Below are 18,907 nucleotides of genomic sequence, written 5' to 3'. Positions count from 1 at the left end.
TGATGCTTCTGCCAGTGTAAGGAAAAAAAACACCCAACACAGTAACCCAATTATTGAAAGCTTTCCTACAGTTCTAAGAATCCTGCAGATAGAGCTGGTCTTAGCAGAGGTGGTCATCTCCCATAAATCCTTTGCAAGCATAAATGTCTCAGCATAAAGACAATTTGTTGCTTTTAACTGCATAGAGATGGGTTTTACCACAGGGACATACAACAAAAATACAAATCTCTACTCTGATACATAGGAAAGACCCCATCCTAGGAGCAGAGGATTCAAAGAGTCCCAAAAAATTACTAGCTAGTGTTGCTTAGGACACAGGTGAATTTTCTTACGCAAAACCATCTGGACCCTATATACTTTATACCTTACCTCCAAAAAGCTACTTTGCAACAGCTAGTACAAAATTAATGCAGGGTTTTTCCCTACAGCGTTCTTTGCAGTGTTTTGGCTGAGAAGATGGAATGGAAAATATAAAGGAGCAAACTACAATGTAAAGAAGGTGAGCTGAAAATAACAGGTTTAATTCTAGACCATTATGGATGTGATTTTGAAATGGAGAGGCAACAAAGGTAGAAAAAATGCATGTCTTACCTGAACCTAAATGAAGAACCTCTAGAAAAAAGAACAGGTTTAGGCTTTGGTTTAGGTTCCTCAAAAAGCCTGAAAAAGGCATGATGCTCCACACAGATCTTCCAGAAAGACTTGCAAAAATCTCGACTGGCCATAAGGAATTCCAGGGTGTCCTGGAATGAACTCTGAAAATTGGGATAGCATTTGCAACGTAAGCTAGTAAGCAACATAGATTAGAGAAATGCATTGACAAATCAGGCGCTACGCTAAAAAAAAGCTTCTTCCCAACTTACTGGCTTTCAGGCTTAACAGGCCCTATCCTTCCAACTTTGAGACATCACCAGTCTGCCTGTCAGTATCAAAGCTATTGCTCAAACTTCCTTTCACTGACAAATAAGACAGAGATAAAGCAGTGGTTTGAATGTTAATGAGAAGAAGTTGTTTACATGCTATACCTTAAGAATTGATAGAGTACCAAAGTCACAACCAGAAGATGACTCTGGGACATTCTATTATGATTGATTCAGTTTACATGTCCTTTGCTAGGACTGCTCACCAGAGATGCCAGGTTGATGTGCACAGTACCAACAGTGAACATACGCAATTAAAGTATTCATGAGGTGATAAAAACCACGTGCAATCTGTGAGTAGAAATTTACCAAATAACCTTTTGTCAACTTCATCAATTCCTAACAAGGACTTACATTCACATCAGGCCGTAGTTTGATAAGAAAACGTTTCCTCTTGAAGCTCAGCTTTCGAACCTTAGCCCAGTTGAAGGCATTGATCTTGGTGTGACCCTACAGAGAACAAAGCCAGCTGGGTTTAATAATTTCAGATCTGAATGGAAAAATCTAAACCACTAAAGAAAGCTTGTCATAAATTAATCATCTGTTCACTTAACTTGAAATGATGGTACTTCTTATAATTCTTCCTCTGGTAATGCAAACCATAAACATCTGGTGCTATGACTGAAGGCAGGCACTTATGGTTAAACTCTTGCAATACAGGACTAGGTATAGTGAGTTACTGTGAAAATATCCAACCCAGTATCACAAGACAGAGTGCACCAGATTCTGCTATCTTGTGCCACTATGCAGATTCAAGATTTTCTGTGGACTAAATCACCTTCCAACGGTGCCTCACTCTATTTCCACCAGTGACAAAGAATGCAGACATGTCACCTCACTTTGATGAAGTAGATTTCCTCCCTCTTTGTGTGTCTGCAGCGCAAAACAAATATCCCTTTAAATATTGCTTAACTGTGGAAAACTACAAGTTTTGTATTGGAAGTACAAAATACTGTGTGTGTTTTGACCTTTCATAGGGAGTACCAGAAGCAAAAGCAATCTAAACAAATTATTTATCTCTGAAGAGCCACAAAATGGTTTTCTGGGAAAAAGCAACCAACACCATAAGCAAACAGCAAGAAGGAAATTATTTTCATAATACTCCAACTCCCTGCCACTACATCATTAGCCCCTACCCTTCAGAAGTTTCATTCTTAATCTATGTCAGCAGGTAATGGGGGTGTTATTTTAAAATATTGCTTACAGCAGTTTGTTCAATGAAGACTTCAATACAAGTATTCCTAGAGCACAGCACAGAAGTTTCAGAGAACTACTACAGGATTGCTAAATGCAGAAAACCACATTGATTTGGGCGCCATCACCAGACAGCTGTAGGAGTAATGACAGTGTAATGATCTCTGCTAAGTCAGCCAGCTGTCTTAGAATCACATAATTAATCTACTTAAAATAATCAGCAGCACTGACACTGATTTCTAAATAAATGGCAGACTTTAAAATAAGTCTGACTACAGCTTATGCCGTTTGTGAGTGAACCTTTACTTTCATTGGGGTCATTCTAAGGAGATCCTCATATTTCAATTTCTATCAGTTATAACCAAAATAAAAGTAAGAACTTAGCCCTTGACCTATAAAGTGGTTGAAGGACACCCTAAGCCCAGTGACAGACGCCAATTGCTGGGCAGACTCCAGCAGGTCAGGGCCCGACTTCCTTTTCAGTATTCAGTCTTGGAGCTTGACCCAGTAAAATTTCCAAGCTTTTCAGAAACTTTGAAAACAAAACAAAACTGTTTTGGAAGTCCCAAACACATTAGGTCAAGAAGAGATGACTTCAGACCTTGACAAATCAACCCTCAGGCCATCAACCTGCAGCTACCCTTTACAGAAGGATCCCAGCTGTCTGCTGGGACTCTGAGGTCCATGCTGCTTTCTGTGGATAGATACTTCCACCTTGAAGACAGTCTTAATTTATAAGTCTTGGCAATTCATTAATTCAGCTGATGAAAATGCTGTGGGGGAGCAGGGGAAGTGTTGCTGCCTGTTCTGAGCTTCCCCTCCCCTCCCCAAGACACTTGCCTTTGCCACGTGCTCTGAGCTCCTTTGTTCCAAGCACGGGCAAAGCCAAATGTAACTCAGACTCTTTAGACTCTTTAGTCTGATTGGCTGCTCACCCCGGGTCCGCCCCCAGTCCGCCCCTTTCCCCTTCTCCCAATAAAAGAAGGGCACAAGACGGGGCCCATCCTCTCTGGGTTTGCAACTCTTTCTGCGAGCGTCTCTTGTCGCCTGTTTCTTTTTGAAAGCATCTAACTGCGGGAAATTAGGCGAGCAGAGAGCTGTATTTCTCCCTCTTTGCTTCTGCTGGTGGTATCAGCTTTGCAGCTGATACAGGTACTGATTTTAGAGCTACTGAAATGCTGGATTGCCCGTGCTACCTCTCTGGGTTGCTCGAGGCTTTCTAAGGCATTGAACTACGAGCGCTAGCCGGTAAAAAGCTGAAAAGATACCTCTCTCAGGGAAGGGCCCGAACATACAATTGCTTGAGTTACGTGCATTTCTAACAACATCCTAGTGTTCTCATGCTTCAACCTATGCTTCAGTTTTGGGGTTCTACTACTACCTCACTTAAAAAGATCAGGGATCTTTTTAATTTGCTGCCTCTTTTTGGTTGGTTGGGTATTTTAAACTCTGATCTCACAGCATTTGGGTCAGACATTTCTGGACTTGTTTGTTGCTGTTACTTTTCTTTATGAAAGGACTCAAAGTACTTTGTAAGGCTGGAAATACTAGTATTTTGATTATAGTCAAAATGTTAAAATGAATAGTCTTTTTAGACAATTGTAAAAAGGGATATTTTGAAGAACAGCTTACTGACTGTTTTTAACACAGAGTGAGGTAAGCATCTAAAGTGAAAGCAGTTGACACCAGCTGACTACCTGTAGCTTCACAATTGTAAAAGCCCAATTTATTATTTATCTAAGGGGAACAGCAGAATGAGAATTTGATAAATTTACTAACGATGCTTCATGAATATTTACTAGACTGACTGGGGTAGGAAAGGACAGGAAAAAAACAGAAGGAAAACACTTCGGATCTTTAAGGGAAGGAAGTAAGATTCATGGATTTAGCAAAGGTACAATGGCCAAGGCTGGTCAAGAAAATTGTAAGAATTCTAACAAAGTAACACTACAGAGAGCTTATATTTACTGCCTTCATCCTTCTGCATGGATTCCAGATGTCTGTTGTTTTACTTGTCTCTGCTTCTCACCCATTTAATACGCACTATGCCTGCAAGACCTACCTGCTCCTACATGTAGGAGAAGCCAGCATAACCAACCTGCAAACTGTGAGCCACGGCCCAGTTTGCATCTTGAACAGCACATTGTGGATGCAGATGGGGTTCTACACTGCACATTCACATAAGGTAGGAGTCCCTACCTAATGCAGGACCTAATGCAGCTACAACAGGTTTAAGATCATTCCTAGAAAAAATTTTAGAAGTTCCTGCCTTTTCCCAACTGAATACTTGTAGACATACATGGCTGAGTTCCTGCATTCTTACTGCTGTCAGAAATCTTCTGCTTTATGAAGTACAGAATCATGTCCCGAGCAGCTCTAACCTGAAACACCAGAATGCCTGTGTTGGCAACAGCCAGGTTGATTTTTGTCCCCTCCCTGTCCTTGGCTGGATGCAAGCGTATCCCGTACATCTCCAGCCGACGGGCAATCTCCAAAAGCTGGAAATCAGACTCTGCTGGTGTCTGTCCCCTTGAGAAAGAAAACAGAAAACACTCACAAGCTTGTCGCACCTTTTAATAGAGATCAAGAGGTCCTCCAGAGAACAAAGAGACATTTGATCAAAGAGACTGAAAACTGTCAGAGGTATAGTATCTGTATGGTTTTTTGCTACGTCCCCAGACTTGTACCAGCTAGAACAACAACTTACTCTAAACAAATATCAAAGAACACACAGATTTTACAGTCTATTACAAATTTTGACTGCTCCAGTTCTGAGACACTTGATACAGCTAGATTTCAAACCATTAGCTCTAACAGAATTTACTACCTCCCTTTGTTTTTTCCACTGGAAAACATGCCATATTCCTAAAAAAAAATCATGACTGGAAGCATGCAATGATGCTATTCATTGTAAAAGGGAATGTAATACCACAATGAAGTAAAACAGAAGGCATTAAAACCTTACCATAAATCTTGGGAAGCTATAAGCACCACATTAATTGTGATGAAATTACGCAAAGCTTTGATTATTACTGCCACAGAAATCACTACCACTCACCTATTATTCAACCTAGCTCAAAAATGAAACTGTTCACATCTTGAAGTGTTCTCAACAGCTAAAAAATACTTTTCTGTGCCTTATTGGTACTTCTGTTCATATTCTTCCTAGTACAGGTCTTTCCTCCAGACATTAGGATACAATTTGCATTATCATCTTGAATTCTGCTCCCCCAAATCCCTAATTCTGCAAGTACTCTGTGCTTTACCTAAAACTATCACTAAACCCCTTCTTCAACCTATCTCAAAATACAGCACAGAAAGGTTGAAAGGCAACATTGTGTCCTTGAAAACAAAAGACTACTGTCAGAAGTGCCTGACTGATCAGTCGTGATTTGCAATCATACCTGCATGCACAAAATCAGCAGTGAAGCATTTTGTATGAAATAGACTGTAAAATAACAGCATGCTTGAATGAATATCGAATCAATTGCGCTTTGAACATCTTGTTATGACGATGGGAAAAAGGCAAGAGTAACCTTCAGAAAGTTCATAGACTTTAACAGTTTCTGAGAAGCAATGTTTGAGAAACTCAGAGGTCCAGACCTCTTTTGTACTTCAGATCTAGCATATACTTACAGTTAGAACAACTCTGCAGAAAAAGAAGGCCAATAATAAAACCAAAAAAGTCTTACATGTGGTTACGGTGAAATTCCATGATTTTGTCTTCTAGTGCTTCTTGATGAGGTATATACTTGTTCTTCGCTAAGTGTTCACGATCTATGGTTTCATCAAAATCCCCAATCTCAGCTGTGGAGAATATTAAGAGAAGTCTATTAAAACACTTTATTGCATCTAAATAATCTGGTCAATCCAAAAGACCAGGACAGTTGGGAAGAGGGCAGAGAAGCAAACGTAGTTCCTTGCAACCTGTGTCATGGTTTTATGATTCAGATTCCCACTACATTATCTTCCACACATTACTCTCTTCTCTTCTGTGTTAGTATTCAACATGAGAGAAGAAGCCCAAGGATTTCTCCCATCTACCACAACCAAGTAAGTTGTTGGATGTCAACTGAAGAGATGAAGCCATCAGGGCTACCTTTACTTGTGTGGGGGATAAGGGCAGGGGTAACACAGAGGGCAGCACTAACTGAGCAGAACTCATCCATTTCTCTCACACTCTCTCATGGTGCTCAGCTGCCTTTCCATGGAGCAGCCAAACACCAGCTTCCTCTCCAGACCCATGTCCCACACAGTAACCTCTGAGAGAAAGTCAGGAAGATGGTTCTGTTTGCTTGTTCGAACACAGGCTTGTAATCCACCTCATGGGATTATGAAACATTTGTCTTCCTCTAATTCTGCAGCAGTATGAGACACATTCTGTCTTCCTCCTCCTCAAAGCTGCTTCCATCTGTTGCAGTTATTCAACACTGTGTGTGCAACAGTATGGCACACCCACCTTCCATTTTGCAGCCCATTCAGTGAAATTTCCTTTTTATGGCAGGTGTGAGGGTGAGGGGCAGGCAAACTATCTGTGGGTGCCAAATTACTATCTTGTTGCCTGCTATTCTTGGAATGTCTCTGAGTCTTGCTATTAGTTTTTTCACTGAACAGGCATAGCAGCTTCTGCCTGCAAACCTGATGGAGTAATAGCAACATCGCTGCAACAAAGGCTGCTACCTTGGCAACGCCAGGGAAATTAAAATACAGTGCCCTCAAATTAAATGCAGGTTGCAGTCAGACATGTTGCTACACAGTTGACCGAGGATATGACAGACCCAAGCTCAGATACACCTGCTTCATCCTCACCCCAGTTCCGCCCATGTAAATGAACCGTTAATCCAGTTCTGTTCAAACTAAGTATGTTCAGAAAGAGGAAAGGTTTTAGAGCACATTTAAAACGCTGTATTTCTGCAAACTGGGATCAGATGTACCTTAAATGCAGAGGGAAAGCAACAGCCTTGTGTAGGCACTGAAAATGAGGAACCAAAGCATCTAAGTGACAGAGCAGTAGCTTTTTTGACCCAAACTGCCTGCAGACACATGATGACCTTTTTTTGCTTTGAAGGTCAGAGGTGGAAAAGAGCTGAAAGCTGAGACTCTCTGATTTCCACCCCCTCATTCACCCCATCTGTTCTCAATCATTCCTTAAAACAGTAGAAATACTACAGAACCTTTGAGAATTTCCTTTTTTAAAATTGTCCTGTTTATCCCCATCTCAGAAACAGCTCTCTCCTTCCAATTTTACTCATCCCAGACTCACAAATCTTCAGGGTCTGTTTTTAATCCTAACTCAAATAAAAGGCAAGTTTCTGTTCTTTATTGAAGCCATAAACCCACCTAAGTTTGCAACACCTCAAATAATATGGGCCTGGATTCTTCAAAATGCAGTTCAAAACCCCTATGTCTGTGTACACAGATGAGCTTAACACACCTCCTGCAGGGCTTTTTTCAGAGTCAACAGTACAGAAGACTCTTTCTCCACCTCTACATGATTTCTAAAATGTTCTCAGCATTTTTCGACTGCTAATCCATTACCCATTACCAAAATTGTCTAATTTTAAGTTACTGCTGAATTTGTTCTCTCTGACCTCATACTCAACAAGCTTTTACTTCCCTCCTTACCCTCCTTTTCCACCTTAAATGACTTTCTAGTAGCACTCCGTTGAGAATGAGAGGAAGTTATATTGTAAATATTGTCAGCCTCACATGTAACTATTCTTTAAAATCTTTTCATGTGATTTAACCAAAGACTTATTTATACTGCTGATGGTTTTTCTCCATCACTTACCTTGCAAGTGCATTACATCATGCTGTATTCTGTCTGTAGTAGCATTTCTGGTATGTCTAACGCTTTGTATTTCAGCTCTTTTCCTCTTACCACGGAATCATAGAACTGCTTCATTTGGAAAAGACCTCTAAGATGATTGAGTCCAACTGCTAAGCCAGCACTGCCAAGTCCACCTGTAACCATGTCCCCAAGTGCCACATTTACATTTATTTTAAATACCTCCAGTGATGGTGACTCCACCACTTCCTGGGGAAACCTGTTCCAATGCTTGAATTTCTTCTTTCCATGAAGAAATTTCTCCTAGTATCCAATCTAAACCTTCTCTGGTACAACTTGAGGCCATTTCCTATTGTCTTATCACTAGTTACCTGGGAGAAGAGGCCAACCCCCACCTGGCTACACCCTCCTTTCAGGCAATTGTAGAGAGCAATAAGGCCCACCCAATCCTCCTTTTCTCCAGCCTAAACAATCTCAGCTCCCTCAGCTGCTCCTAATAAGACTTGTGCTCCAGAACCTTCCCCATCTTCCTTGACCTTCTCTGGACACAATCCAGCACCTCAGTGTCTTTCTGAGGGACACAAAACTGAACACAGGATTTGAGGTGGGGCCTCACCAGTGCGGAGTACAGGGGGACACAAAATCACTGCCCTGGTGACACTGACGCTGGCCACACTATTCTTGATAGAGGCCAGGATGACATTGGCCTTCTTGGCCACCTGGGCACACGCTAGCTCATGGTCAGTCCATCTTCATACATCACACACTCACTGTACTGCATCGTTTGCAGTACCCAAGTGTCCTCTCACTTCTAACACTTTTTACAATGCTTTTAAGGTATTTTTGAGTGTTTCAAATATAAATTTCATTCTGTAATATACACGCTAATTTAGCAGAAACCTATTTGCTGTCATATTATGATTTTATGATAAGTAACAGTATACAGCATTGACATAAGCTTGTATACATAATATATGGGCCTCCTGGAATAAGGTATTCCCCATGGAAACTGCTCATTGGCACAGCATTAGTAAGACATACAATAACTAACCTGCATTCTCAATCTTTCCCCTTTGACACCATCACTCTTATCATCTGTTTACTTTGATTTTTATTGCAGACAAATACATATTTTTTTTACTACTGAAAAATAAGCTAGGGACGAAATAAATAAAGACAGCCATGCAGGTAAGATATAGCTATAGACTCTTGCCAGAGAAAATTTTCACAGAAAAACGTTCATGAGATACAAGACAGACATATAAAAAAGACAACTGCAAACTTCTAGCAGAGGTTTCTAGCAAACACTCCTATGCAACAAAAGGGAGAGGGGGAAAATCATGAACAGCAAAAAAAGAGGCCAGATTACAGTCAGGAGACGTGGAGGGGAAGCACTTCAGGTGCACCATGAGGCACAACTTCCCTCTGCCCAAAATGGCAGTTCAGATTCTGTGAACACTGTTTCACTTCTGCATGATGAAGCTCTTCTCTCTCTTCTGACACAATGAAAAGATTCTGTTTTTCAGTACAAAAGTAGCTTACCTTGCTCTTAGCTTACCACTTAAGGAGAGTACTACTTGAGCCCTAAAATCCCAGTTCAGAATCACTCTGCACCTCAAGGTCACAAGTGAAATGGACAGAAATTTCAAATGCACCATGATCACTTCAAGCAAACCGCAGAAAATTATATAATCCAACAATGTAACGCATCTCATTAGCACAAGAGCAATGGTGATAATTTGCCACTCTGCACACCTTGGAAATGAGTGCTTCTCACCAGCCTGCACAGGTGTGTAATGGAGGAATTTTGAAAATCCATGGAATTAAATTTGAGTTTAACTGTGGAGCAGAGGGACACAGATACCTTGTAAAGGTGAAAGGACATCCTATATTTTATCCTCTTATGCTGTTGCATTAGGAAAACAAGCTAGCAGTTGCACTCTGAACCGTTTGGACTCCCGAGCTGAAGACAGCTCAGTGAAGAACTTCAGTAATTAAAAAGGTCCAAGTAAGACATGAAATAGGATCCAAGCAGAGATAATAAGGAAAACAATGCATAGAAAGTATAAGTGCTCAAGAGAATATGATCAGAAAGCAATACCTCAAATGAAGAGAGACACATGCACTCCTCAACAATTTTCTCTGGTGCACAGACATTTAGTAGGAAAACTCAGCCTCCTGGAATGCAGTTTAGCAAATGAGACTCAATTTCCCCAAATGATCAAGATTTTTTTTATTGCCTGAGATGAAAGAAAGTCAGAACTAGCTTAACCAAGAAAAGAAATACAGCTGGATTGCTGGACACTGTAACGGGAAAAACTAAGAGACAAAAATCTCACTAGGCAAGGATTTCTTTTTTTTTAAGTCTGTGCTGCCAAAATACTCAATTTTAAAATGGTATGAGGACTACAGAATTTCACAGCTTCTTACTGCTACTCAGTCACTCTGGTCAATAATGACCATAGCAAACAGTACCACAAAATACCTGCCTTTCCAACAGCAGTTGATGAGAAACCGCCCTAACACTCTAACAGACTATGACAAAGGATCTTGAGATTTATCTGTTCACGTCCAAAGAGCTTCCAAATGCCTTTGACTGTAATTTCCATACAACAGCATTACAGTGGAAGTACACAATACTGAATTGTACAAAGATCATTCAAAACAACATCTATTACAACCATTATACTTGCTGCTAAGTGGTTTTTCCTAATGTTATTCTCAAGATGAGTATCCATAAAGTTTTGAAAGGGAAAACATATACTGTCTTTCAAGTGATGCGGAAGCTAAAAGAAGCTTTGATGTCATGAACAGAATTAATGTATGATTCTGCTGGACAGTGTTATTATGCATACTTTGCAATTAAAAAAAAAAGGGGGGGGAGGGTTTAAAATCGATTGTTTTCTTTTCTTCCCTATCAGTTTCCTCTTAGGACTGTGATTTAGTCTGGCATTCTAAGCATGTTTATTTACTACATTCTCTAGACAGCATACAGATCTCCAGGAATTTGAATACCCTGCTGATATGATGCAAAGTATAATAAAATGGGATTTCAGCAGAATTCAATGTCTGCCACTGCCTGCAAAGTCTACTTTTTAAATCATCTTTGGCAGCCCATCAAATGCTTTGAAAATTCAAATCCAGAGACCAGAAACTCTTCTTTATCTGAAACAGTAAATTATCTGTATTTGAACACCATTATACAGAAGTACAATAAATTATCCATATGGCTTAAAACTGTCCCTACAGCAGCTACTAACAGGTAACCCTGCAAAGCATGTCCAGCCAATCATCCTGTTTATCGGTCTGGAAAGAAGAAAAAAGAGAACTTACACTGTACTATATGTGAGATTAGGAGGGCAGTGCTGGTATCATTACATGTTAGCCTTCCCTGTGCCAGGTCCTGCTTCACTTGCAGTGCAAATAGGTACCTGCAAAACAAAAGTGAACAAAGAGTTACACAAAGCAGGAGGGAAAGAGGGGAAAATATACCAGCTCTGGCTTTGACTGCACGTTCCCTTCACTTTTTGGAATCTACAGAAGTGATCTGAATTACCTAAGTTTAGAGGCTAAATAAACCCCAACAGATACTGTATTACTGCCATTAGAGCTGTACATGGTGGCTGCTTTGAAAAACCAAGATAACTCTCTTTTTCTCTCTTCCTCCCTCCCTTGGAACCAGAGCAACAAGATATGACAGTGCTAGCAAATGTGACAGCTATTAAGTCCTCGGCAAGAGATAATGCAGCTGCTTCTAACCATGAAGAAATGACAGATAAACCAGTGATTTAGAGTTCTCAGTTGGTTCTTGTAGAATACAAAGTAAACTCTAAACTTCCACCTTGGCTCTCACTTGGGAATGAGGCCCAAAATCTTGATCAAACAACTCTAGCTAGCTAGCTAGCTCTGATACCTTTGTGGCCCTAATATCTGCACTGTCCATGTACCAGCCCTTTCTAACATTGCCTCCAAACCATTTCAGCCATGCAGGGCAATTCTACATTGCCAGTTTAAATGCTGAGACAACAGAAGTCCAAGACATTATTTCAAAATTTAAATTTCTTTTAGCTTCAACAGAAATTGAAATGGCTTAGTTCCACTCTGTATCCAATTCTTCCCTCCAAAAAAACCAAAAAAGCTAGCAATGGGCATTTATTTCTCCTACAGCTGGTCTGAAACCTGAATTGGTGAGACACACCTTAACAAGCCTTCCAAAGGCTGCAGCTCCTCTGGAGAACTCATACAAGGATCTCAATAATTTTAGTAAGACCAGATTTTTATAGGTTTAGAGAAAAGCTCTCATTTGAACAGTGAGTTTCTGAATGAGAAGATGTAGGTACACTAAATGAAAAGGGCAAGCTGATTTGAGGAGTATGGAAAAGTACCACATATGTACAAACTGAAATAATACAGCAGATCTACATAATGTCCTTTTGAAACCTGCAGACATCTGTCTACCCATACAAAATTCACCCTGGTAGAGGAACACAGCACAAAAATCTTACAGTCTCTTCTTCAAGTGATGAAGCAGTTCCCCGTGTATATGCTTTCACATCCTACACATTGCTGTGTATATATCAAGTCCCTTAGCATACATATTTAAAATCTAACCATAAAAAGTCATTAGGATTAACAGACACATCTCCAGATACAGAGAGAGATCACCAAAAATTAATTTACAGTTCACATACTAAGAAACTGATATGCAGAATATCTATTCAGAAACAGGAATGTTTCATTAATAACATCACATTTTGAGTTTTCATTCATCCCTTTATTCTTTTTACTCTCTCTTTTATTCTTTAGTCTTTACCAAGTAAATACTCCTTCTTCCTACCCTACATTTCTACTTTTCTCTTTCTAGGCCATCAAGAGATATCAATATATTTTTTTTTATTCCAATGCTCTATTACCAAAATAAAACATGACAAAGATAAACAGAACATCACAGAAGTGGACTTGTTCTTTATAATACAAGTCATAAGGACACCAGAGCTCTTTGCAAAAGAGGACTTTGTCTTGTGAGAAGATTGAAAATAAAAACTAATAGTGAAAATTCTGAATCTGAACAGAAACATGTAATTAAGAACTAGTGATACTGTAGACCAGAAAAAGAGTGAAAAGACAAAACAATGCTTCTGACCATAAAGGAAGGACCTGATAGTGAGAAAGAACCTTAACAGGTCTCTCATACACATATTTACTCACAGAAAAATAGGACTCTTTGTGCCAATACAGTGGGAAATTCAAAGCTTAAATGAAGTTTTTGAAATGTACTGAAAAGCATTTAAGCATTAATATTTAAGGTACTCTGTCCGCATATGTACGTGTCTTTCTCTACATTCTTATTTTTCATTTTATTCCTTCTCCTTTGCATTTTTCCATTTCCAAAGTCACACTTCCACCTGTGCAAACCTTTGGCACTTGTGTTGGCTATACAGACAGGGTCCAATGCTGCTGCAAATTGGCAATTCACAGAAAACAGCTCTCCCCCAAATGAGGGTGCAGAGTCACACATGTCCCTTGGCAGAGGGGTACCCCAGGGTGCCAATACATGACTTGATCATGCCAAACAGAGAACTCTGTTGCCAAACTGACCTCTCTTGGGATTAGTAAAGCTCTCCCAGGACTCCATGTCCAAGGAGGCAAAAGACTCCTGGACTTTGCAGAACCTCTCAGCACAGACTGCAGCTGAATCTTAGGGCCCATTTTTTCAGGTGCATTCAAGGCTGGGACAAATAATACCAAGCTAAAAGTAAGAGGCAGTCATTAATCCTCACCCAGTCATCTCAAATTCAATGTTCTCTCCCCTCTGTCCATCAGAGATTTAACAAGAAGAAATAGTCATGCAGCTACTAACCTTGTCAGTTCCTCCTGCAGCTGAGCATGGTCAGGTGGGAAGAATTTTACCACAAATTTTACAACAACATGCTTCGGTCCTAGGGAAAATGTCACAGGAAGTTAACAAACATCAATAACATGCTGGCCAAATATGCACAATGATGTCCAAGGGATGATTCGTGTAACCTGAAGTGCATACTGACATGCTAACCTCTTGTCCTTTGTTGGTATGCAGGATATTTGGAAACTGCCCAATAAAATTCACACACAATAAAAGAGAACAATAACTTGGTCAAGGGCTATTCTGCTAAAACCAAGTACGTTTTTAGTAATTACATCAGTTGATCCAATAAAATATATGTGTATCTACTCTCCTTGTTTCAGAACAGGAGAGAGCTAAAATACACTCCACTTTTTTAAGTTGACTAGCAAATTACTATTTCTGTTTTAAGAACAGCACATTCATTCCAACTCTTACAAGTATGACCAGTGACAAAAGGACCATTGCGTCCCTGTCTTGTGAGAGGGAGAGGTGCCAGAGCACACACTCAGACTAATATGACCAGAAAAGCACCTAGAAAAACTGAATCTCAATGGCAAAGCTCAATGAATTAAGAACTTGGGTGATATTTGACAGAGAAACAAAATAACCAGAACCTTTCCTGTTCACTTCTACTCTTTCCAGAGCTGGTGGCTATTTACAATTTCCTGTTCTTTCCCACCACCCACTGTAACTTCCCATATCCCAACTGTTTCCTTCTCTTGGTCTCCAACAGTCCCAGGTTCTGCAGCAATGTCCCACACAATTGTAATACATCTGCTAGCTCCTTTCCAGTAATAAAGTTTTCCTGTTCTTTTTCTTCCATTCTGATTCCTGCTACTACCAGTCAGCAATGTATGTTCCTTTAGTCCTTCTTTTACTGCCCTCTTTTTCTCTACAAAATTGTTCCCTCCATTGCCACTAGTGCCTCTTCTAGTGACTGACTAAACCCCAGCCTCCTATGGGGCGGGGTCAGCCCGTTCATATGCTCCTGTGACATAACTTCACAGGTGCATCTTTTAAGGATAGGCTGGAAACAAAAAAATAATTCCAACAAAATTTAGTGCAGAAGGTTGAGAACATAAAGATTGCAACCGACAGAGTCCTAATTTATTCAAGTACTCTCAGACTGAGCAACGAAATGTCAACAAGGAAGTACTTACTTCTAATCTGTTTCATAACAGGCTTCAAAAGATCGAGCCACACCTGAAAACAAAAGAAGGTGGTGTTATCATCTCTAGACAAACTTCCAGAGAAGCATTTTTAATTGCAATACCTAGATTATCAGTTACTTACTTATTTTTTCCAGTGTGGTCATTATGCTTTCCTTAATTATACATGGTGGGTTTTCTCCCCGAAATTCTGGGAGATGCTCAGGAAACAGCACTGTTAATGGGCACAGCTTTCAAAGCAGTAGAGATTCAGGGAGCTGGGAAACAGTGAGGAAATCTCCCCCTCACTTGTCTCAGACACCAACAATCACAGAACATGTGGTCAGGAACCATTAATTTTGTGGAAAGAACAGCTGAAATGAGGAGTTTAGGAAAAGACAGTCTTACATAGTCATTGAGTTCCAAACCCTGATTAATCTTGAGAAAGGGAAGTGAATGGAGGTTTTCCGTGCCTTTGAGGCTGGGAATGCTGGACAAATGGAGAAATGAGATGGCAGCAGCCTCCTGGTATGGGGGACCTAATAGGAATCCCAGTGTGCGGTCTGGGCATAAATGCGGAGCTCCATTGCTGAGCTCCATGGAGATAAAGCAGCCTCCCTCCCACCACCTGCAGAAGGAATGGCTGTTCAGATGACAGGTGTAAAGCAGACAACAGCACAAGGTGGTAGTTCACTTGACAACCCATTTTCTAGGACAGTGTGTGGGTCTTTCAGCTTTCAAAAGCGACACAGTGGGGGGAAATACAGTTTTGAGAACCTATCCCCCCAGCCTGCAGTTTCAAGTCAGAAAGGCTGGGGCAAAACGTTACAGAAAGCCAAGGGACAATCACGCAGAAGGTAAAAGCCAGATGAGTCACAGGGCCTGGAGACAGGTCGTAGTCCTCAACTGGTAACTACCCATGCCCATGATTTATATTTTGTTATCTCACTAAATTGCACAGGGCCTCCCTTGAAGACATCTGGAATTTGTGGAAGAACACCCTACAACCACCACAAAGGTTAAAGACATTAAAAGCCAAATTAACGGAGTCCTCCTCTAGAAAAAGAGTATGTATTAAAATTATTACTTCTTCGACCTTTAATAATTTTAGATTATGCAGAGACTGAAACATACTCAAAATATCCATTCCCTAAAATCACCTGAGAAGCCAGACAGGAGCAGGCCTGTGTCACTGCTGTTAACTGCTCCAATGCCATGCGCCATTTTTATCGTTGCTAATATGAGTAATTCCAATTAGCAGACACCTCATGGCCCTGCCCTTTCTCATACACTAATGTTACTCAGTTGAATTCTTCTTACATTTCTCAGTCTAGAAAAGTCTTTTTCTTTTTTTAGGAGGTTAAAGAAATTTGTTTATCCAGGAACAGCAATACAGTTTTTATCACATTAAACTGGTCCTGACACACTTTGACACTTGAATAACTCAAAACTTTTGTTCCTGGAAGTTCGCGTGTACATAATCTGCAACAAAGGTCAGGGGCTTTGCCAAGTTTAATGGGAGAGAAAAAAGACATCTTGAATATGAAACAGCCAATTTACAAGATTATGAGAATAACGTGTTTTACTTGATGCCAAAAAAAAAAAAAAAAAAAAAGAGAGAAAGAAATGTCTCTTCTCCCCAGAGGTGGTTTATAGTAACAGCAGGAGCACACAAGTGCACCATTCCTTTCTCTACTTTCCCAGCCATCCTACAAGCAAGTTATAACATCCTTGAACAGACTGCTGGATACTGCAAATCTGTGTACTGAATGCATGTAGTGAGAAAGGTGGGTCAAAACAACAATGTCACCAACTATCATCAAACCCAAGCAATCAAAACTTCTGCATCATGCAGCTCCCACACTGTATCTAAACACCATCAGTCTGAGACTGGTTTATAAACTGGAAAGGAAAACTTAATTAAGTCTTAATTAAGATTAATGTTCTTCATTTTCTCCAGAACGACAAGGCTAGACTTTTTATTTGTTAAACAAAGGCTGGCATTCCACGATGGTGACCAGATTTCAGCAGCTGGAGAATTGGGGCAGACATCAAGTGTGATGAAACTCTGTGAAACCCCAGGCTTGGCGACAGTGCCTTGTTTTTCTCCTTGTCCCAGCAGGAAGTGGAGCACTCAGACCCTCCACAATCATCTCCCATACAGATCTTGTTTGCTCCAAGCATGGCATGCTTGAATGTACACAGCTGCCAGGAAACCTGACTGTCAATATGTCAGATATGAGGTCTGGAGCCTTGCATGTTGAAATAAACACAGCCAAATTGTGAATATATGACTTCACATACATATGATTACATCCAAACAAATATGCTCTAAATATTTATTTTTCCTTTTACATTGCACTCTACACTGCAAAAGCAACTCATTCTCTTCAGATGATATGAACATAAAATATGCATGAGTATTTTATTTCTCAGACATACCATTAACTGCAAGGTTTTTTACTTGCACAATGCTTGAGTTCTACATTATGGCCCTTATGAAGCTCAGAAAATTTTAAATCCCATGGGAACGTTCACCTCAATGCATCATATAAACTGGTTACAATAATTTAAGTGTAAATAACACTCTCAGAGTGCTGCTCCACATTGAAACAACAATTCATAATCAAATCTTCTGCTTCGGTTTCTGTGAGTTGCTTTCAGGTGGTTGAAGGCATTAATTCCACTGAATTTCACCCTTCTTGGGGCACAGATGACTAGATATGGGCAAGGTTTGTGGAGCCCCTCATTCTTCAGAAGCAGAGACTGGAACAACCAGCAAAAACATGGACTGGTGCTCTCAGATATTTGGCTAGTACTCCCTTTTGCAAGAGTAGGGGCCAGCTGAGTTAATGCTCAGTGCATGGAGGCATTTTCCTTCAGGTCAAACTGGCACAGGGCTTAGGGGGTTTTCATCACCTTCCTCTTCATCAGAGCCCTGCATCCCCCACTGTGATTGTTTGGACATATTTCCAGCCAGTCAATTCCTGCCACTGTGAGGGCTTCAGGCGGTGGCAGCACCTCAATCTCTCCTGTGTTCTGCCTCAAGCAAATAAACCACTTTGTTTTCACAAGACTGAAAACTGTTAGTTTACTTCAGGTCTCTGAGCAAAACTCAGTCAGTCATCTATTTAAAGCTTAATGACCTGTGAAGTAGAGAAGGTTGATCAAATGACCTTCTCTATTTTCTAGAACACTAAAAAGCAACTTTATGTACAAAAGATGTTAGGATTTGTTTCAGTTTTACATACATACACCAGTAATGCCAGAATGTCATTATTAACATGGCTACCTGGACCCTCTGCTGCAATGGTACTGTACAGTTGCACTGTTTAGGAAAGTTACATTAAGCTCTCAAGTTACCTCGAGCACTAGCCAAGGGTATCTGGCAGAATACTAACCCTTTTAGTGAGCTGTGTTTTATGTAATTCCAGGAGCACACTGTGAAGTAGATCCCTTCTAAAGATTAACATCCATTTAAAAAAAAATTTCCTATTTAATTATAGTTAGCCTAGAACACTATGACCACTAGCATTCAGTTTTAATGTCTATTGTCTAATGTCTGTGCCTGTACTAAGGCATGACAGACAAGACATTCCTACTGTTCATTTCATTAAGAAATATTGTTCCTTATGCATATTTTAGCTCAATGGAAAGAACACAGATTTTTTTTTTTAACAGTTGTCCAAAGTCATCTCCTTTAGGTCATCCAGGCTACTGGTGCAAAATTCACCTAACAGGCATGAAATCCAATGTATATCAGAATGTACTGGCAAAGCAGTCCAGGTAACTGGCACACATGCCAGTAGGTTACACGATAAGTAAAGTAAAATAAACTTCAAAAAGAAAGTCACTAAGAAGAAAGACTAAGAAGTTGTTAGCCTATGGCTTTCTCTGCTACATGATACTGGTAGGGCAGCACCTGAATGTTGCCAGCAGCTGATCTCAGATTCCCGAGTGTCAGGACCAGGAC

The 18,907-nt window shown here is 40.3% G+C and overlaps 1 protein-coding gene across 5 annotated transcripts in view; it reads right to left on the bottom strand.

Annotated features, from left to right (window-relative positions):
- Window positions 1-18,907, bottom strand: part of FARP1 (FERM, ARH/RhoGEF and pleckstrin domain protein 1) — a 203,853-nt gene that overhangs the window by 49,996 nt on the left and 134,950 nt on the right. For all 5 annotated transcript variants that reach the window (XM_039558522.1, XM_039558477.1, XM_039558699.1 and 2 more), the window contains 7 exons: window positions 14,947-14,989; window positions 13,763-13,841; window positions 11,236-11,333; window positions 5,807-5,921; window positions 4,496-4,643; window positions 1,275-1,370; window positions 592-755 (listed from right to left, as the gene is read on the bottom strand). In XM_039558522.1, the coding sequence (XP_039414456.1) occupies window positions 592-755; window positions 1,275-1,370; window positions 4,496-4,643; window positions 5,807-5,921; window positions 11,236-11,333; window positions 13,763-13,841; window positions 14,947-14,989 (743 nt within the window). The remainder of the gene's footprint in view (window positions 1-591; window positions 756-1,274; window positions 1,371-4,495; window positions 4,644-5,806; window positions 5,922-11,235; window positions 11,334-13,762; window positions 13,842-14,946; window positions 14,990-18,907) is intronic.

The sequence above is a fragment of the Corvus cornix genome, chromosome 1 (genome assembly GCF_000738735.6).
Source record: "Corvus cornix cornix isolate S_Up_H32 chromosome 1, ASM73873v5, whole genome shotgun sequence".
Taxonomy (NCBI): Eukaryota; Metazoa; Chordata; class Aves; order Passeriformes; family Corvidae; genus Corvus; species Corvus cornix.
The sequence above is the reverse complement of the archived record's forward strand: the minus strand, read 5'-3'. Positions and strand labels throughout refer to the sequence as shown.